The 22,142-nt window shown below is 39.3% G+C and overlaps 1 protein-coding gene across 1 annotated transcript in view; it reads left to right on the forward strand.

Moving 5' to 3' along the window:
- The first annotated feature begins 10,175 nt into the window (after nt 1-10,175).
- The window catches only part of LOC110518240 (neurexophilin-2-like), a 130,134-nt gene continuing 118,167 nt past the window's right edge, over nt 10,176-22,142 (forward strand). Inside the window, exons 1-2 of the mRNA XM_036975377.1 lie at nt 10,176-10,646; nt 10,929-11,069. Coding sequence (XP_036831272.1) covers nt 11,025-11,069 — 45 coding nt within the window. The 5' untranslated portion in view covers nt 10,176-10,646; nt 10,929-11,024. The remainder of the gene's footprint in view (nt 10,647-10,928; nt 11,070-22,142) is intronic.

A 22,142-nucleotide genomic window follows, 5' to 3' on the forward strand; every position in this document is an offset into this window, starting at 1 on the left:
TGTGTGTGTGTGTGTGAGAGCTTTTCTTTGACATCTGTTGGGAGAAATGACTGACTTACAGTTGATGGGGGTTGCCTAATCACACATATGAAGTTTTGAAAAGATCTGACCTTTTTAACCCTTGGGAACTGCCACTATGACACCATTTAAGGCACTTCCGGTTGGCACAGGAAGCTATAAATACACTCATATCCTGATTGGGGTATGCCTTTACAGAATCCTGAGTTATAAGTCTTTACGTTAAGAACTGAGTTATTTACGGAGGGTTTAGTGAGTGTGTGTTATTTCAGAAAATCATAGAAAATCACAGAAATCTCGCAGAGCTCCGCAGCACACTTTAAAAAGATTCGTATGAACACCCTGCAACTGGATCTGTAACTGTTGAAAACCCCCCCCCCGCCTATTTGTGAACATCACCAATTTGTCATTGTACCATTTCTCTTAAATGACGATAGATAAATGGCTGGTTCTTTTTTTATTGACACCGGAGGCTCCTTGACTTTGACGTGAAGTGGAAAAATAATTTCTCTATTTCCATTTTGGACCTTTAATCTCAGAAAAATGGCCATAACTCAAAAACCGTTGAGGCCTAGACGCCATCTTGTTCGTGGCCAACTGCCCATTATGCCAAACCTACGCTCACCAAGTTTCGGCTTCGAAATATTTTCAGTTTTCGAGATAAGGCCCCGTCGTGATTCGTGATGTTTAGTACAATTGCCATATGATTCCTTATGCCCTCTTGTGGGAATTTCCGGGATAGCGGAAAAATGGACCAAAACTTGTTTATTTTATAAAACGGAAACCGAATGTCCGACAAAGTTCATTTGATGACTTCCCGGTAGGTCCGGCCCTACCGTACGGCCCGACGCCGACCGCAAATTTGACAAACGTTTTTGGACGTCTAGTAAGGGACCGTACATTTCCAATATGGACTTTCTCACTAACCATACACGAAATGTCAAAATGTTCCCTTATGTAAGACTGGATTTTATTTTCAATGCCTGGATTTGTTCAATTTCGGGAATTCTCTTTTAAAATGGGTAAAAATAATGTATAGCAACCCTAGGTATAAAATAGTAAATAATAATAATAATACTTCTCAGAGTTTTGAATTGTCAAGAAGAGTTCAACAAGGGTGTCCGCTGTCACCATATCTATTTGTTATGGCCATCGAAATGCTAGCTATTAAAATCAGATCCAATAACAACATTAGAGGATTAGAAATCCAAGGCTTAAAAACAAAGGTGTCCAAGTATGCCGATGACGAAGTTTCATGTTAAGTCCGCAAGCTAAATCCCTGCAATGTCTCATTAAAGATCTAGATAACTTTTCTGTGCTCTCTGGACTAAAACCTAATTATGATAAGTGTATAATATTAAGTATTGGATCCTTAAAAAATACAACTTTTACATTACCTTGAAGGTTACCTATAAAATGGGCTGATGGTGAAGTAGACATACTCGGTATTCATATCACAAAATATATAAATAAGCTCTCCACAATGAATTTCAATAGAAAACTTGTAAAAATAGACAAGATCCTGCAACAATGGAGAGGTAAATACCTGTCTATTTATTGAAAAATTGCCCTGATTAACTCCTTAGTCATGTCTCAGTTTACTCACTTACTTATGGCGCTGTCTACTCCTGATGATTTGTTTTTCAAATCATATGAGCAAAAAATATTTAGCTTTATCCGGGATGCTAAACCAGACAAAATAAAACGAGCCTATCTATATAATGAATATGAATCGAGTGGGTTGAGATTATTAAATATAAAAGCACTAAACCCCTCTCTAAAAGCTTCACTCATTCAAAAGTTTTATTTGAACCCTACATGGATCTCAAATAGATTAATGAGAAAAGCTCATTCATTGTTTAAAATGGCCTTTTTGCCTTTTTGCAGATTGCCATGTCTCATTTTCGATTAATTGAAAATGATACTTTTTCAAAGTATCTGGATGAAAAACGTTCCCGTTTTAAACAATATATTTTGTCATGAAAAGATGCTCGACTATGCATATAATTGACAGCTTTGGAAAGAAAACACTCTGACGTTTCCAAAACTGCAAAGATATTGTCTGTGAGTGCCACAGAACTAATGCTTCAGGCGAAACCAAGATGAAATTTCATACAGGAAGTGAGCCAGATTTTGGAGGCGCTGTGTTCCAATGTCTCCTTATATGGCTGTGAATGCGCAAGGAATGAGCCTACACTTTCTGTCGTTTCCCCAAGGTGTTTGCAGCATTGTGACGTATTTGTAGGCATATCATTGGAAAATTGTCCTCCGTTGAAACTATTGCGTAATCTCCAGGTGCGTGCATTTTTCCATTTTGAACAGAGGAGAAACCAAACTGCAACGAGTGATTTATCATCGAATAGATATGTGAAAAACACCTTGAGGATTGATTCTAAACAACGTTTGCCATGTTTCTGTCGATATTATGGAGTTAATTTCGAAAAAAGTTTGCGTTGTAATGACTGAATTTTCGGGTTTTTTCTTAACCAAACGTGATGAACTAAACGGAGCGATTTCTCCGACACAAATAATCTTTTTGGAAAAACAGAACATTTGCTATCTAACTGAGAGTCTCCTAATTGAAAACATCTGAAGTTCTTCAAAGGTAAATGATTTTATTTGAATGCTTTTCTTGTTTTTGTGAAAATGTTGCCTGCTGAATGCTAGGCTTAATGCCATGCTAGCTATCAATACTCTTACACAAATGCTTGTGTAGCTATGGTTGAAAAGCATTTTTTGAAAATCTGAGATGACAGTGTTGTTAACAAAATGCTAAGCTTGTGAGCCAATATATTTATTTCATTTCATTTGCGATTTTCATGAATAGTTAACGTTGCGTTATGGTAATGAGCTTGAGGCTATAATTACACTCCCGGATACGGGTTTTTATCTTAGCCAAACGTGATGAACAAAACGGAGCGATTTCTCCTACACAAATAATATTTTTGGAAAAACTGAACATTTGCTATCTAACTGAGAGTCTCCTCATTGAAAACATCCAAAGTTCTTCAAAGGTAAATTATTTTATTTGAATGCTTTTCTTGTTTTTGTGAAAATGTTGCCTGCTGAATGCTAGGCTTAATGCTATGCTAGCTATCAATACTCTTACACAAATGCTTGTGTAGCTATGGTTGAAAAGCATTTTTTGAAAATCTGAGATGACAGTGTTGTTAACAAAAGGCTAAGCTTGTGAGCCAATATATTTATTTCATTTCATTTGCGATTTTCATGAATAGTTAACGTTGCGTTATAGTAATGAGCTTGAGGCTATAATTACGCTCCCGGATACGGGATTGCTCGTCGCAACAGGTTAAACAAGCATTGCAGAGCTGGCTAGAATTTCAGTTTCATCCCCCTGAAAAGATAGAACAAATATTATGGCTGAACTTAAATGTGCTGGTTGATAAAATACCTGTATTTATGGGAAAGATGTTTGAAAATTGTTTTTTGTTCTTAAGATATTGTAAATTGTAATGGTAGAGTTATGTCCTTCATGGAGTTATCATAATTGTACGGGAAGGTCTGCTCAATCCAAGAGTACAACCAATTGATTACAGCATTTTACCAAAAATGGAGGAGGCGGGTGGCAGCGGGAGGAAGTAGCCAACTGGTCTGTCTGCCCAATATAAAGGATCAAAACTGGCAGAGGAATAAAAATAGAATAAATAGGAAAGTATACCAGTTTAATTTTAGGACCAGGATGTTGACAACTGTGCCATACAGATTGCAAAATAGTACAGATTCCGTGGTACAGGGTGTATGAGTTGATATATTAAACAACGTAAGATTCAAGACTTCGTGCTTTTCAGCTAAAATTATTATATAGAATTCTTGCCACCAACAAAATGTTGAATATTTGGGGCATAAAATCATCAAAGCTCTGCCGATTTTGTTGTGAGGATACAGAATCAGTAGACCATTTATTTTGGTATTGCCCTCAGGTAGCCTGTTTCTGGTCTCAGGTTCAGGAATGGCTGAAAATGCTTAGCATTGATCTAAAATTGACCCTAGAAATAGTACTGTTGGGTGATCTGGAGAGACCGGGTCAGTCAATTACTAATATACTAATAATACTCTAAGTAAAAGTATTTATCTTCAACACGCAATCTGTAGATTCTATTCGATTAGATAGACTGAACTTGTACGTTAAACATCATAGCATAGTTGAAAGATATGTGTTGCATAGAAACACGAAGTGGGTGGCTAGCAGAGATACCGTGGGGCAAAAAAGTATTTAGTCAGCCACCAATTGTGCAAGCTCTCCCACTTAAAAAGATGAGAGAGGCCTGTAATTTTCATCATAGGTACACTTCAACTATGACAGACAAACTGAGATTTTTTTTTCTCCAGAAAATCACATTGTAGGATTTTTAATCAATTTATTTGCAAATTATGAGCACACCAAACGATTATGTTAGGTCAGCACCTAGTCACAGAAAACCATACAGCCATTTTCCAGCCAAGGAGAGGGCTCACAAAGTCAGAAATAGTGATTAAATGAATCACTAACCTTTGATGATCTTCATCAGATGGCACTCACAGGACATGTTACATAATAAATAAATGTGTGTTTTGTTAATCTTTATGTCCAAAAACTTCATTTGAAATTGGTGTGTTGTGTTCAGAAATGCATTGTCTCAAACAAACATCCAGTGAAAGTGCAGAGAGCCACATCAAATAACAGAAATACTCATCATAAACATTGATAAAAGATACAAGTGTTGAACATACGATTACAGATAAACTTCTCCTTAATGCAACCGCTGTGTCAGATTTCAAAAAGGCTTTACAGCGAAAGCATACTTTGCGATTATGTTAGGTCAGCTCCTAGCCACAGAAACCCATACAGTCATTTTCCAACCAAGGAGAGTATCACAAAAGTCAGAAATAGCATTACAATTAATCACTTACCTTTGATGATATTCATCTGGTGGCAGTCCCAGGTCTCCATTTTAGACAACAAATGTTTGTTTTGTTCGATAAAGTTCATCTTTATGTCCAAATACCTCTGTTTTGTTGGTTGGTGCGTTTTGTTCAGGAATACAAAGGCACAATGCACGCTCTCAAAAAGTAAAAAAAGTACAATAAAAGATAGTAGAAACATGTTGAACAATGTTAATCAATCCTCAGGTTGTTTTTGTCATGAATAATCAATAATATTTCAACCGGACAAAAGCTTCGTCAATGGAAAAGTTAAACAAGAAATGCGCGCTCCCGATCACGTGCTTGGTTCATGGATGGAAATTTCCACTGTCCTCTCATTGAAAGTGGTGTATCTCCCTCATTTTTCAGAGTAAAAGCCTGAAACAATGCCTAAAGACTGGTCACATGTTGAGGAAGCCATAGAGATCGTGAACTAGGACTTAAGTCTTTGTATGGTGGATAGGCTTCAATGGAAAAACAGCCTTTCAAAATAATAGTACTTCCTGGTGGATTTTCCTCGCGCGCGTGTTCGCCTGCCATATCAGTTCTGTTATACTCACAGACATAATTTTAACAGTTTTGGAACCTTTAGAGTGTTTTCTAACTAAATCTACTAATTATATGCATACCCTAGCTTATAGGCCTGAGTAGCAGGCAGTTTAATTTGGGCACGCTTTTCATCCAAAAATCCGAATGCTGCCCCCTACCCTAGTGAAGTTAATACGGTAATCAGAGGGAAGCTGTAACCTATAACAAACCTCATTCACTCTCTTCAGGACTTTAAAAGGCCCCACAAACCGCGGGCCCAGCTTCCGGTAGGGCAGGCGCAGGGGCAGGTTCCCCGATGTGAACACTGGGACCTCACTGCGGTGATGGTCCTCGCTGGCTTTCTGGCGCAGCACGGCCCGCTGGATGTGAACATGGGCGGCATCCCATGTCTGCTCCGTGCGCCTGAACCAGTCGTCCACCGCAGGAGCCTCGATCTGACTCTGATGCTAAGGCACCAGAACCGGCTGGTATCCCAGTACGCACTGGAAGGGGGAGAGGTTAGTGGAGGAGTGGTGGAGCGAATTCTGAGCCATCTCGGCCCAGGACATGAACGCCACCCACTCCCCCGGCCGGTCCTGGCAATAAGAAACCTGCCCACATCCTGGTTCACTCTCTCCACCTGCCAATTACTCTCGGGATGAAACCCAGAGGTAAGGCTGATTGAGACCCCTAGACGTTCCATGAACGCCTTCCAGACCCTCGAAGTGAACTGGGAGACCGGGCTTAGAGAACCGATGACGCAATGACCAGGATCGTGGTGTTTCCCTGTGAGGGGGAAATCGGTAAGAAAATCCACCGACAGGTGCGACCAAGGCCGCTGTGGAACGGGTAAGGGGTGTAGCTTCCCTCTGGGTAGGTGCCTAGGAGCCTTACACTGAGCGCACACCGATCAGAAGGAAACATAAACCCTCACGTCCTTGGCAAAGGTAGGCCACCAGTACTTCCCAACCAAACAGCGCACCGTCCGACCGATCCCAGGATGGCCAGAGGAGGGTGACGTGTGAGCCCAATAGATCAACTGGTCACGGACAGCAGATGGAATGTACAGACGCCCAGCGGGACACTGGAGGAGAGCAGGCTCTGCACGTAACGCCTGCTCAATGTCCACATCCAGCTCCCACACTACCAGCGCCACCAGGCAGGAGGCCGGGAGTATGGGAGTGGGATCCCATGGGCCGCTCCTCTGTGTCATACAGTCGGGCAGTGCGTCTGCCTTCACGGTTTGGGAACCTGGTCTGTAGGAAAGGGAGAAAACAAAACGGGTGAAAAACATGGCCCCCCTTGCCTGGCGAGGGTTCAGTCTCCTCCCTGCCCGGATGTACTCCAGATTGCGGTGGTCAGTCCAGATGAGAAAAGGGTGTTTAGCCCCCTCAAGCCAATGTCTCTACGCCTTCAGAGCCTTGACGACAGCCAACAGCTCCCGGTCTCCCAAGTCATAGTTTCGCTCCGCCGGGCTGAGCTTATTCGAGAAGAAGGCACAGGGGCGGAGCTTCGGTGGCGTGCCCGAGTGCTGAGTGAGAACAGCTCCTATCCCAGCCTCGGATGCGTCCACCTCCACTATGAACACCAAAGTGGGATCCGGATGGGCCAGCACGGCAGCCGAGGTAATCAGAACCCTCAGGTGACCCAAAGCCCTATCTGCCTCAGCCGACCACTGTAAACGTACCGGCCTCCCCTTCAGCAGTGAGGTAATGGGAGCCACTACCTGACCAAAACCCCGGATAAACCTCCGGTAGTAATTGGCAAACCCTAGGAACCGCTGCATTTCCTTTACCGTGGTGGGAGTCGGCCAATTACGCACAGCTGAAATGCGGTCACTCTCCATCTCCACCCCCGAGATGAAATGCGGTACCCTAGGAAGGAGACGGACTGCTGGCAGAACAGGCATTTCTCAGCCTTGTTGTACAGGTCATGCTCCAACAGTTGACCAAGCACCCTACGCACCAGGGACACATGCTCGGCGTGTGTAGCGGAGTATATCAGAATGTCATCAATATACACCACTACACCCTGCCCGTGTAGGTCTCTGAAAATCTCGTCTACAAAAGATTGGAAGACTGATGGAGCATTCATCAACCCATACGGCATGACAAGGTACTCATAATGCCCTGAGGCGGTACTGAACACTGTCATCCACTCGTCTCCCTCCCGGATACGCACCAGGTTGTAAGCACTCCTGAGATCAAGTTTGGTGAAGAAACGCGCCCCGTGTATTGACTCAATCGCCGTGGCGATAAGAGGTAGCGGGTAACTGTACCTCACCGTGATCTGATTTAGGCCTCGGTAGTCAATACACGGGCGTAGACCTCCCTCCTTCTTCTCCACAAAAAAATAAACTAGAGGAGGCGGGTGAAGTGGAGGACCGAATGTACCCCTGACACAGGGATTCGGAGACATATGTTTCCATAGCCGCCGTCTCCGCCTGTGAGAGGGGATACACGTGACTCCTGGGAAGTGCAGCATCTACCGGGATATTCATCGCACAATCACCCCGTCGATGGGGTGGTAATTGAGTCGCCTTCTTTTTGGAGAAGGAGAGAGACAAATCTGCATATTCAGGGGGAATGCACACGGTGGAGACCTGGTCTAGACTTTCCACCGTGGTAGCACCAACGGAAACACTTAAACACCCCCCCGAGCACTCTCGCGACCACCCCGTGAGAGCCCTCCGTTGCCAAGAAACGTTGGGGTCATGACAAGCTAACCAGGGTAGGCCTAGCACCACGGGAAACGCAGGAGATTGAATGAGGAAGAGACTGATTCTCTCCTTGTGACCCCCTGCGTCACCATGCCCAGAAGGCGTTTACGGGGAAAGGCACAGCCACAGGAACAATGGGGATTCCTAAACTAAGGGCGAACAATCTGTCTATAAAATTCCCAGCTGCGCCCTAATCGACGAGCTCCTTATGCTGGGAATGCGGGGAAAACTCAGGAAAAGTAACATACAAAAACATGTGAGCAACAGAGGGCTCTGGGTGAGAAGGGTGCCGGCTCACCTGGGATGACGCCAGAGTGCCCTGGCTGCTGCCTCGATCCCCAGAGGAACCAACCCGGCACCGACCGGCAGTGTGACCTCTGCGGCCACAGATGGTGCACGAGCTCCTCCAGTCTCCCTACGCACAGCACCTCCCAGCTCCATGGGCACTGGAGCGGCGGTGCTGGGGGATGGAACCGACGGACACCATCCAGACATATTCAACAACCCAGGTCCCAGACACCATCCAGACATATTCAATAACCCAGGTCCCAGACACCATCCAGACATATTCAACAACCCCGGTCCCAGACACCATCCAGACATATTCAACAACCCCGGTCCCAGACAACATCCAGACATATTCAACAACCCAGGTCCCAGACACCATCCAGACATATTCAACAACCCTGGTCCCAGACACCATCCAAACATATTCAACAATCCAGGTCCCAGACACCATCCAGACATATTCAACAACCCAGGTCCCAGACACCATCCAAACATATTCAACAACCCCGGTCCCAGACAACATCCAGACATATTCAACAACCCAGGTCCCAGACACCATCCAGACATATTCAACAACCCCGGTCTCAGACACCATCCAGACATATTCACAGGAAATCTGTAGTTTTCTATCACTTTCCTTCTTTTTCCAGTCATGATGGTAATTAAATTCCTCCTCTCCTCTCCCTTCATCTCTCATCCCCAACACCAGACAGTATGAGAGCTTTCTACGCCCTCTAGTGGTGGGATGGTATATAATAAGATATGAGAAAGTGTTTTATTCAACCTCATGGTGGTGCTGAAGACACACTCATATCTAGTTTGATGATGCAGTTTATTCAGAGCTATATCTCAATGGTTTAATGATCAGAGTGTACATGAATGAAGGCCTAAATAAAGCAGTCATTATGTCTGACAATATGTAAAACATACACTGCCTGACCACGGTCCAAGTCCAACAACTCTGCTGTGTAAAAATTGCATGGACCTACAATGCAATGGTCTAAGGCAGGGAGTGAGTGGGCTGGCAGGCTAACTGTAACAATGTTGAAACCATACATTTAATGATGACATTTAATTCAAATCAATATGAAAACTATTTCAGAATAAACCCCGAGAAGTGGTCTATGTGAGAATATGATCCTAACTACTTAATAGCAGTTACAGCTCATGAAAACTGACATATTTCAAATCTTTCTGTTAACATATGACCTTCTTAACAGTAACAACATATGACCTTCTTAACAGTAACAACATATGACCTTCTTAACAGTAACACGACTTTGTGAAAACACAACCCAAGAGCCAGACATGCAGCAACTGAAAGTCAGTGAGAAGAAAACAAGCATGTCATGGGTTAATAAATTGACATGCTGTTCCTCCTAGGTAGACCCTTTAACCCTAACCCAGCTCCTAACCCTAACCCTAACCCAGCCCCCCCCCCCCCCCCCCCCCCCCCCCTTCCTCCTAGGTAGATCCTCTAACCCTAACCCAGCTCCTCACCCCCCCCCCCCCGCCCTGTTCCTCCTAGGTAGATCCTCTAACCCTAACCCAGCCCCCCCCCCCCCCCCCCCCCCGCCCTGTTCCTCCTGGGTCGACACTCTAACCCCAACCCAGCTCCTCACCAGCACCCTGCTCCCCTAGGTAGACTTTAAAGGAAAGTCTCTCTATGTGCCCAGACAGAGGAGCGGAATCTCTGAACGTGGGGCGGTTAATGCGCATTGAGACAAACTCTCAACTACTTACTGAGAGGATACTCCGCACCGCACACTACAGTAGTAGACTCTGCTCTACATCCTTCGCTGACACAACATAGTGCATGCTCTGTTGCAAAACATAATTTAACCAAGACAATGTGTGTAATCGCTTTATGAAATTGCTCTTCGGGAAAAAGTAACTAAGAAAAGAAAAAATGAGCAGACAGATGGGAAATAGGCTTTAAGGCTGGACTCACCGGAAGATTAAGTATTGTCTCAATCAAGACACCGAATGCAGTCACTGGAAATTAATTTGAACACAATTCTCTGGTAGAACTGGCAGGTTTTTCCCCAATAAAAAATAGGTTTCTGCTTCGGAACAGTGAAACCAGTTGCTACGTCGTCAGCGGTCTGGAACCTGGGCGGACTGCTCTCCTGAATTGCATGGATTCATGGTCTATCCCGAAATAACGAAGGTATTGCGTTTGGGGGAAAAAGTTCAGGTGGATTTGAATGTGGTTAGTAATGCATGTAGTTTATTCATCCATAGTTTTGTGAGGTTATGTAGCCTACTCTAAACGCATTTTAAGGAACGAAATAACGACTTTAGTGAAAGGTTTGGGCTTGACTGCTGTTCTTCCTATGACGGACAGTAACAGGGTGATGCATTTGATACGTGTCGTGTGTACATAAATATTAATATTAGTAGGCTACAGTATCTCTAAAATATGTTTATGGTGTTTTTATTCTGTCCACAGCCGATCACCGCAATGACATCTGCACGTGCGTCCTCTTGTCCCAAAACGTTCCAAAGTGGATTTAATCTTCATTCCTCCTAAATAAATTTATCAAACATGAGAACACCAAGATCACTCCTGGTCATTTTCCTCCTACATCAGGTGAGTGATTTCAAGTTTAGTAAACTACTTTCTCTCTGCAGGTGTTAGGAATAGCCTACAGTGGAAAATGCACAAAGACATTATTTTGTTAATTCAGTGTATTCATATCCAAGATATGACATGGTAAAATGTCATTACAAGGTCATTTAGGCTCAGTAAGGATCTGGTTGCGCTTTAATATATACTTTGTAAATCATGGCAAATATATACATAGATTGTCAGATAATAATAGTTTAGTTTAATATTACTGTATTAATAGCAAGTTAAATGTGGTAATATTGTCCTTTGATATTTGCAAGCCACCTACAAAAAAGTCTGTATTCAATGTATACATTTTACTTTACAGAAATTAGTTTAAATAAATACAATACAGAAAGAGTTGAAGATTGGTCTCCATTGTCACTGTGTGGATAGTAATGATAACAGTAATGATAATTATAGCTTTACAGTATACACCTATTTAATACAACAAATTATAATAACCATGTCATTATTTATAAATCGCTGAAATTATATAATACAAACTTTATATTCTCCATCTATTAAAGTTCTCTATTAGAACCTCTATATTCTCCATCTATTAGAGCTCTCTATTAGAACCTCTATATTCTCCATCTATTAGAGTTTTCTATTAGAATCTCTATATTCTCCATCTATTAGAGTTCTCTATTAGAACCTCTATATTCTCCATCTATTAGAGTTCTCTATTAGAACCTCTATATTCTCCATCTATTAGAGTTCTCTATTAGAACCTCTATATTCTCCATCTAGTAGAGTTCTGTTAGAACCTCTATATTCTCCATCTAGTAGAGTTCTCTGTTAGAACCTCTATATTCTCCATCTAGTAGAGTTCTCTGTTAGAACCTCTATATTCTCCATCTATTAGAGTTCTCTGTTAGAACCTCTATATTCTCCATCTATTAGAGCTCTCTATTAGAACCTCTATATTCTCCATCTATTAGAGTTTTCTATTAGAATCTCTATATTCTCCATCTATTAGAGTTCTCTATTAGAACCTCTATATTCTCCATCTATTAGAGTTCTCTATTAGAACCTCTATATTCTCCATCAGGTAGAGTTCTCTATTAGAACCTCTATATTTTTCATCTTGTAGAGTTCTCTATTAGAACCTCTATATTCTCCATCTAGTAGAGTTCTCTATTAGAACCTCTATATTCTCCATCTATTTTAGTTCTCTGTTAGAACCTCTATATTCTCCATCTATTAGAGTACTCTGTTAGAACCTCTATATTCTCCATCTAGTAGAGTTCTCTGTTAGAACCTCTACATTCTCCATCTAGTAGAGTTCTCTGTTAGAACCTCTACATTCTCCATCTAGTAATAACCATGTCATTATTTATAAATCGCTGAAATTATATAATACAAACTTTATATTCCCCATCTAGTAGAGTTCTCTGTTAGAACCTCTATATTCTCCATCGAAGTAGAGTTCTCTATTAGAACATCTATATTCTCCATCAGGTATAGTTCTCTATTAGAACCTCTATATTCTCCATCTATTAGAGTTCTCTGTTAGAACCTCTATATTCTCCATCTAGTAGAGTTCTCTGTTAGAACCTCTACATTCTCCATCTAGTAGAGTTCTCTGTTAGAACCTCTACATTCTCCATCTAGTAGAGTTCTCTGTTAGAACCTCTATATTCTCCATCTAGTAGAGTTCTGTTAGAACCTCTATATTCTCCATCTAGTAGAGTTCTCTGTTAGAACCTCTATATTCTCCATCTATTAGAGTTCTCTGTTAGAACCTCTATATTCTCCATCTATTAGAGTTCTCTATTAGAACCTCTATATTCTCCATCTATTAGAGTTCTCTATTAGAACCTCTATATTCTCCATCTATTAGAGTTCTCTATTAGATCCTCTATATTCTCCATCTAGTAGAGTTCTGTTAGAACCTCTATATTCTCCATCTAGTAGAGTTCTCTGTTAGAACCTCTATATTCTCCATCTAGTAGAGTTCTCTGTTAGAACCTCTATATTCTCCATCTATTAGAGTACTCTGTTAGAACCTCTATATTCTCCATCTAGTAGAGTTCTCTGTTAGAACCTCTACATTCTCCATCTAGTAGAGTTCTCTGTTAGAACCTCTACATTCTCCATCTAGTAGAGTTCTCTGTTAGAACCTCTATATTCTCCATCTAGTAGAGTTCTCTGTTAGAACCTCTATATTCTCCATCTATTACAGGTCTCTGTTAGAACCTCTATATTCTCCATCTTTTAGAGTTCTCTATTAGAACCTCTATATTCTCCATCTATTAGAGTTCTCTATTAGAACCTCTATATTCTCCATCTATTAGAGTTCTCTATTAGAACCTCTATATTCTCCATCTAGTAGAGTTCTGTTAGAACCTCTATATTCTCCATCTAGTAGAGTTCTCTGTTAGAACCTCTATATTCTCCATCTAGTAGAGTTCTCTGTTAGAACCTCTATATTCTCCATCTATTAGAGTTCTCTATTAGAACCTCTATATTCCCCATCTATTAGAGTTCTCTGTTAGAACCTCTATATTCTCCATCTATTAGAGTTCTCTATTAGAACCTCTATATTCCCCATCTAGTAGAGTTTTCTATTGCTACTCATCGCAAAGCGTCCCATCCATACGGTGTGATTTACAGAGGAAATATCACAATATCCTGGTGCTTGTTAGCACATGATATTCAGAGTTCATTAGTTATTAATGTTAATTTTACAGTACAATGTGATAATAGTAAGAATCTACAGAACACCCAGGGCTAATTAGTGAAGGTGCTGGAAGCAAAACGCAAAACTGGAGAAATAGGAAAAAGTCACCACACACTTCCAGTCAGATGAATGTATTTAATTGTAGCTGAGCTTTTGGTCAGGCGACCTTCGCCAGAGCATCTCTCCACTTACAGTAATAGTACAACATGAGAAATCATATCACTGTGATACATGTACTCTCATTTACTCATACTGTATGCCATAGAATTCACAGTCCAATCCTAGTTTGTTTTCAGGCCTTTTTATGTCCGACTGAAATTAGAGTGATTCCTACATATTTCTAAATTTGCTGTGTTTCTTTAGAGGTATGAAGTGGTTCTGTTTTTATCGCTGAATTAATGACAGCAAAAAAGTGTAAACCAGTAACATAATGAGTGATTTCCTTTAGCCCACATTGTGTCAAGTCCTATTACATGTCTCAGAACAGCTTCAGTGTTGATGGGCCATGTCTCAGAACAGCTTCAGTGTGAATGGGTCATGTCTCAGAACAGCTTCAGTGTGAATGGGTCATGTCTCAGAACAGCTTCAGTGTGAATGGGTCATGTCTCAGAACAGCTTCAGTGTGAATGGGTCATGTCTCAGAACAGCTTCAGTGTGAATGGGTCATGTCTCAGAACAGCTTCAGTGTGAATGGGTCATGTCTCAGAACAGCTTCAGTGTGAATGGGTCATGTCTCAGAACAGCTTCAGTGTTAATGGGTCATGTCTCAGAACAGCTTCAGTGTTAATGGGTCATGTCTCAGAACAACTTCAGTGTTAATGGGTCATGTCTCAGAACAGCTTCAGTGTGAATGGGTCATGTCTCAGAACAGCTTCAGTGTTAATGGGTCATGTCTCAGAACAGCTTCAGTGTTAATGGGTCATGTCTCAGAACAGCTTCAGTGTGAATGGGTCATGTCTCAGAACAGCTTCAGTGTGAATGGGTCACGTCTCAGAACAGCTTCAGTGTGAATGGGTCATGTCTCAGAACAGCTTCAGTGTTAATGGGTCATGTCTCAGAACAGCTTCAGTGTTAATGGGTCATGTCTCAGAACAGCTTCAGTGTGAATGGGTCATGTCTCAGAACAGCTTCAGTGTGAATGGGTCATGTCTCAGAACAGCTTCAGTGTGAATGGGTCATGTCTCAGAACAGCTTCAGTGTGAATGGGTCATGTCTCAGAACAACTTCAGTGTTAATGGGTCTAGATGCTTCAACATTCTATGGTTAAAATTTACATTCCATATTACCAGCTGCATGGATTAGTTATTTACAGGTTGATTCTGGGGCCGAGTTAGGATGCAGTGTGGCTATTAACCCTCTTCTAAAGACATGTATGGATGACACAAATAGTCATTCATACAATTATTTTAATGTAATGTATTTGAACAAGATTTAACCCTCGGATGTAATCCTTAAAGATCGGCCTGTTCAGATGAAAGTCAAGTGTTTGTGTTATTTTATAATACTGAGAGACACGCATCACAACAACTGACTGACACACAACAGAGCCTGCTCAAATAATAATAATCTTTGACCACAAGGGCTTTCTGAACCTTACAGTTCATCTTCTCTTCTGGAATATATGATTTGAAAATAAATCTGTGTAAATCCAGGGAATTTATTCCTGTATTTACCAGAGATTGTTCATCTTAATCTGGGTAAAGCCCTCTGTGACCCGATGCTGTTTTCCCTGCAGGACCCTTTAATCTCTCCAAAGATAGATCAGAAGATTTAAGGAAATAAAACTCCACATTATTCACTGTTAGTATTTAAATGTTGCTTTACAGTAGCAGTACAGATGTCGGATTTGAATTTGACCTGTTTCATTGCAGGAGGAAAATAATCCTGCAGCCCAAGGTTTCAAATATCTGAATAAATATTTAGAATCTGTGTTCGTATACAATGCAGTACCGTACCTACGTTATGTACAGTGCATTCTGAAAGTATTCAGACTCCTTGACTTTTTCCACATTTTGTTACGTTACAGCCTTATTCTAAAATGTATGAAATAGTTTTTTCCCCTCTTCAATCTACACACAATACCCCATAATGACAAAGAAAAAATGTTTTATTTTGTATTTTTTTCAGGCCCTTTACTCAGTACTTTGTTGAAGAACATTTGGCAGCGATTACAGCCTTGAGTGTTCTTGGGTATGTCGCTACAAGCTTGGCACACCTGTATTTGGGGGGGCTCCTGAGTGGCGCAGCGGTCTAAGGCACTGCATCTCAGTGTTAGAGGCTTTACTACTGGGTACTGTCACGTTCTGACCTTTATTTCCTTTGTTTCCTTTGATAGGACTGTTTTGGGTTTTCACGTTTCTTGTTTTTGTTAGTTTGTTCATGTGAAGTGCTTTATTAAACATGAATCAAAATAACCACGCTGCACTTTGGTCCGCCTCTCCTTCAAGTCAAGAAAACCGTTACAGCCAGATCAGAGGCAGTAGGGATGATGAGGGATGTTCTCTTGATAAGTGCATTAATTAGACAATTTTCCTGTCCTGCTAAGCATTCAAAATGTAACGACTACTTATGTAGGGAGTAAAAAATACATTATTTTCTTTAGGAATGTAGTGGAGTAAAAGTAAAAGTTGTAAAAAAGAATAATAGTAAAATACAGATACCCCAAAAACCGACTTTTATTTAGGTAATTTACACCACTGACTGTGGAACCTTATATAGACAGGTGTGTGCCTTTTCCAAATCATGTCCAATCAATTTACCACAGGAGTTGTAGAAACATCTCAAGGATGATCAATGGAAACAGGAGCTCAATTTCGAGTCTCATAACAAAGCGTCGGCATACTATATATTTTTTTTTATACATTTGCTAACGTTTCTAATAACCAGTTTTGGCTTTGTCATTATGGGATATGGTGTGTAGATTGATGAGGGAAATAGTAATTTAATATATTTTAGAATAAGGCTGTAACATAAAAAAATGTGGAAAAAGTCAAGGGGTCTGAATTTCCGAATGCACTGTATATAATGATGAAAAATATATATATATGCAACATGCAACAACTTTAATGAGTTACAGTTAATATAAGGAAGTCAGTCAAATTAAATAAATAAATTACGCCATAATCGATGGATTTCACATGACTGGGCAGTTATCCAGCCATGGATGGCCTTGGAAGGCATAGCCCCCCCCCCATTTGGCAGTCAGCCCACCCTTTGAGGAGCCAGGCCCAGCCAATCAGAATGAGTTTTTCCCCACAAAAAGGGCTTTATAACAGACAGAAATACTCCTCAGTAATGTAGTGTAGTGCAGTAGTAATGTTGTAAAATAGTAAAATAGCGTAGTGGTAGCAGTAGTAATGTTATGATATAGTAATATAGCGTATTGTTAGCAGTAGTAATGTTGTAAAGTAGTAATGTAGTATAGCGGTAGGAGTAGAAGTTGTAATGTTGTAAAGTAGTAATGTAGCGTAGTCATAGCAGTAGTAATGATATGATAAAGTAATGTAGCATATTTTTAGCAGTAATGTTGTAAAGTAGTAATGTAGTATAGTGGTAGGAGTAGCAGAAGTAATGTTGTGAAGTAGTAATGTAGTGTAACAGTGGTAATGTTATAAAATAGTAATGTAGCATAGTGGTGGCAGTATTAATGTTGTAAAATAGCAATGTAGTGTATTGTTAGCAGTTGCAGTAGTATTGGGCTCCCGAGTGGTGCAGGGGTCTAAGGCACTGCATCTCAGTGCTTGAGGCGTCACTACAGACACCCTGGTTCGAATCCAGGCTGTATCACAACTGATCGTGATTGGGAGTCCCTGTGCGGCGCACAGCGTCCAGTGTAGGTAGTCATTGTAAATAAGAATTTGTATTTAATTGACTTGCCTACTTAAATAAAGGTTAAATAAAATACAATAGTAATGTTATAAAATAGTAATGTAAAGTAGTTTAGTGGAAGCAGTAGCATCGTTGTAGCAGTAATAATGTTGTAAAATAGTAATGTATCATAGCGGTGGTAGCACTAGTAATGTTATAGAATAGTAATGTAGTGTATTGGTAGCAGTAGTAATGTTCTAAAGTAGTAATGTGGCATAGTGGTAACAGTTGCAGTAGTATTGTTGTAAATTAGTAATGTAATTAGTAAAAAATTAGTAAAACCATGGTAGTGTTGTTGTATAAGTAGTAATGTTGTAAGTATATATAGGATAGTGGTAGTAGTAGCAGCAGTAATGTCATAAAGTAGTAATGTTTACAGTTGCAGTAGTAATGTTGTAAATTAGTAATGTAGCGTAGTGGTAGCAGTAGTACTGTTTTAAAGTAGTAATGTAAAGTAGCAATAGCAGTTGCAGTATTAATGTTGTAAAGTAGTAATGTAGAATAGCAGTTGCAGTATTAATGTTGTAAAGTAGTAATGTAGAATAGCAGTAGCAGTATTAATGTTGTAAAGTAGTAATGTAGAATAGCAGTAGCAGTATTAATGTAGCGTAGTGGTAGCAGTAGTAACGTTTTAAAGTTATAGTGGAGTGGTAGCCGTAGCAGTAGTAATGTTCTAAAGTGGTAATGCAGCGTATTGGTAGCAGTTGCAGTAGTAATGTACAATTGTTATGTAGCATAGTGACAGCGGTAGTAGTGTTATAACAGTACTAGTAGCAGTATCAGGTCCAATAGTAATGTTGTAAAGTAGTAATGTAAAGTAGCAGTATCAGGTCCAGTAGTAATGTTGTAAAATAGTAATGTTGCATAGTGGTAGCAGTATTAATGCTGTAAAGTATTAATGTAGCATATTGCTAGTATTACTAATGTTTTAAAGTAGTAATGTAGCGTAGTGGTAGCAGTATTCATGTTGTAAAATTGTAATGTAGCATAGTGGTAGCAGTACCACTAGTAACGTTGTAAAATAGTAATGTAGCGTAGTGGAAGCAGTAGTAGTAGTAAAGTAGTAAAGTAGTAATGTAGTGTTGTTGTAGCAGCATTAATGTTGTAATGTAGCATATTGGTAGCAGTTGCATTAGTAATGTTGTAAAATAGCAATGTGTAATGGTAACAGTAGCAGTAGTAATGTTGTAAAGTAGTAATATATCGTGCTGGTAGCAGTTGCAGTAGTAATGTGGTAAAGAAGCAATGTTGTGCAGTGGTAGCAGTAGCAATGCTGTAAGGTAGTATTGTAGCGTAATGGTACTGTAGCCAGTAGTAATGTTGTAAAATTGTAATGTAGAATAGTGGTAGCAGTAGCACTAGTAATGTTGTAAAATAGTAATGTAGCGGAAGCAGTAGCAGTAGTATAGTAGTAAAGTAGTAATGTAGTGTTGTTGTAGCAGTAGTAATGTTGTAAAGTATTAATGTAGCATAGCAGTAGCAGTATTAATGTAGCATAGTGGTAGCAGTAGTAATATTTTAAAGTAATAATGTAGCATAGTGGTAGCAGTAGTAATATTTTAAAGTAATAATGTAGCATAGTGGTAGCAGTAGTAATATTTTAAAGTAATAATGTAGCATAGTGGTAGTAGTAGTAATGTTATGAAATAGAAATGTAGCGTAGTTGTAGCAGTAGCAACAGTAATGTTGTAAAGTAGTAATGTAGCATAGTGGTAGCAGTATTAATGTTGTGAGGTAGTAGTAGCTGTAATAATGTTGTAAATTAGTAATGTAGCGTTGTGTTAGCAGTTTCAGTATTAATGTTGTAAAGTATTAATGTAGCGTAGTGGTAGCAGAGGACTGTAGCAGAGGACTGATTTACAAAGCTATCAAATTAATTATCCACAGGTTAAACTTGTGTAGGGCTGTAAAGATTTTCAAATTGCATTAAAGTTGCTTTCGAAGCCCTGTGCAGCGCTATGTGTGGCTATGGCCCTATTCTCACTTCCCATCCTCCCCGTAGCCCCAACTAGCCTCCCTGTGGGCCTCCTGTCCCCTTGCTCCCTCCCTGCGCACCCTCAATGTCTATGGACATATTGTCTGTGCCACACACACACACACACACACACACACACACACACACACACACACACACACACACATACACACACACACACACACACACACAGTGTAGCCACAGCATCTGTGCAGTCCCCTAGGGAGAGATAGGGGGGGTCAGAGTCTTCACAGGAACCATTCTCTCTGTGACATCTGCTGCAGTCCCCTAGGGAGAGATAGGGGGGTCAGTCTTCACAGGAACCATTCTCTCTATGACATCTGCTGCAGTCAGTGCCTGATCATCTGACAGCACAACAATGTATCTGAGGACAGAACCACTTGAGCTCTGCTCTCTAATGTTCTACTGTATTAGTAGATCATGTATCACTGTCCTAGTAATATAGTGTACATGATGTATCATGGAATGTTGGGACAAAAAAGGTTTACTGTTCAGGATTACTAATGAGAAGATGACTACATTCACGATGTCTTAATGGAGTATCTCACTACAAAGCTCGGTGTTGCTTTATGTCACAACCCAAACATCCACAAAGCAGCTGGATGCACGTAACTGAGCTATGGTACAGTCTCTACCATAAACTATTACGAGTCATTCTGTTGTGCGCAGATTCATGGGACGGACTCCCTGCTGGAGATGTAGTATTCAATAAAGAGATATAGTATTCTATAAAGAAATGTAGTATTCTATAAAGAGATGTAGTATTCTATAAAGAGATGTAGTATTCTATAAAGAGATGTAGTATTCTATAAAGAAATGTAGTATTCTATAACGAGATGTAGTATTCTATAAAGAGATGTAGTATTCTATAAAGAGATGTAGTATTCTATAAAGAGATGTAGTATTCTATAAAGAAATGTAGTATTCTATAAAGAGATGTAGTATTCTATAAAGAAATGTAGTATTCTATAAAGAGATGTAGTATTCTATAAAGAAATGTAGTATTCAATAAAGAAATGTAGTATTCTATAAAGAGATGTAGTATTCTATAAAGAGATGTAGTATTCAATAAAGAAATGTAGTATTCTATAAAGAGATGTAGTATTCTATAAGAGATGTAGTATTCTATAAAGAGATGTAGTATTCTATAAAGAGATGTAGTATTCTATAAAGAAATGTAGTATTCTATAAAGAGATGTAGTATTCTATAAAGAAATGTAGTATTCTATAAAGAGATGTAGTATTCTATAAAGAAATGTAGTATTCAATAAAGAAATGTAGTATTCTATAAAGAGATGTAGTATTCTATAAAGAGATGTAGTATTCTATAAAGAAATGTAGTATTCTATAAAGAGATGTAGTATTCTATAAAGAATTGTAGTATTCTATAAATAAATGTAGTATTCAGTAAAGAGATATAGTAGTCTATAAAGAGATGCTGTGTTCTGTAAAGAGATGTAGTATTCTATAAGAGATATAGTATTCTATAAAGAGATGTAGTATTCTATAAAGAGATGTAGAATTATATAAAGAGATGTAGTATTCTATAAAGAGATGTAGTATTCTATAAAGAGATGTAGTAGTCTATAAAGAGATGTAGTATTCTATAAAGAGATGTAGTATTCTATAAAGAGATGTAGTATTCTATAAAGAGATGTAGTATTCTATAAAGAGATGTAGTATTCTATAAAGAGATATAGTATTCTATAAAGAGATGTAGTATTCTATAAAGAGATGTAGTATTCTATAAAGAGATTTAGTATTCTATAAGAGATATAGTATTCTATAAAGAAATGTAGTATTCTATAAAGAGATGTAGTATTCTATAAGAGATATAGTATTCTATAAAGAGATGTCGTGGTCTTTAAAGAGATGTAGTATTCCATAAAGAGATGCTGTGTTCTGTAAAGAGATGTAGTATTCTATAAGAGATATAGTATTCTATAAAGAGATGTAGTATTCTATAAAGAGATGTAGTATTCTATAAAGAGATGTAGAATTATATAAAGAGATGTAGTATTCTATAAAGAGATGTAGAATTATATAAAGAGATGTAGTATTCTATAAAGAGATGTAGTATTCTATAAAGAGATGTAGAATTATATAAAGAGATGTAGTATTCTATAAGAGATATAGTATTCTATAAAGAGATGTAGTATTCTATAAAGAGATGTAGAATTATATAAAGAGATGTAGTATTCTATAAAGAGATGTAGAATCATATAAAGAGATGTAGTATTCTATAAAGAGATGTAGAATTATATAAAGAGATGTAGTATTCTATAAGAGATATAGTATTCTATAAAGAGATGTAGTATTATATAAAGAGATGTAGAATTATATAAAGAGATGTCGTGTTCTTTAAAGAGATGTAGTATTCCATAAAGAGATGCTGTGGTCTGTAAAAATATGTAGTATTCTGTAAGAATTCTGTAGTATTCTGTATTCTATAAAGAGATGAGGGTATTCTATGAAGAGATGTAGTGTGCTATAAAGATATGTAATC

This window comes from Oncorhynchus mykiss, chromosome 3 (assembly GCF_013265735.2).
Source record: "Oncorhynchus mykiss isolate Arlee chromosome 3, USDA_OmykA_1.1, whole genome shotgun sequence".
In the NCBI taxonomy this organism is placed as follows: Eukaryota; Metazoa; Chordata; class Actinopteri; order Salmoniformes; family Salmonidae; genus Oncorhynchus; species Oncorhynchus mykiss.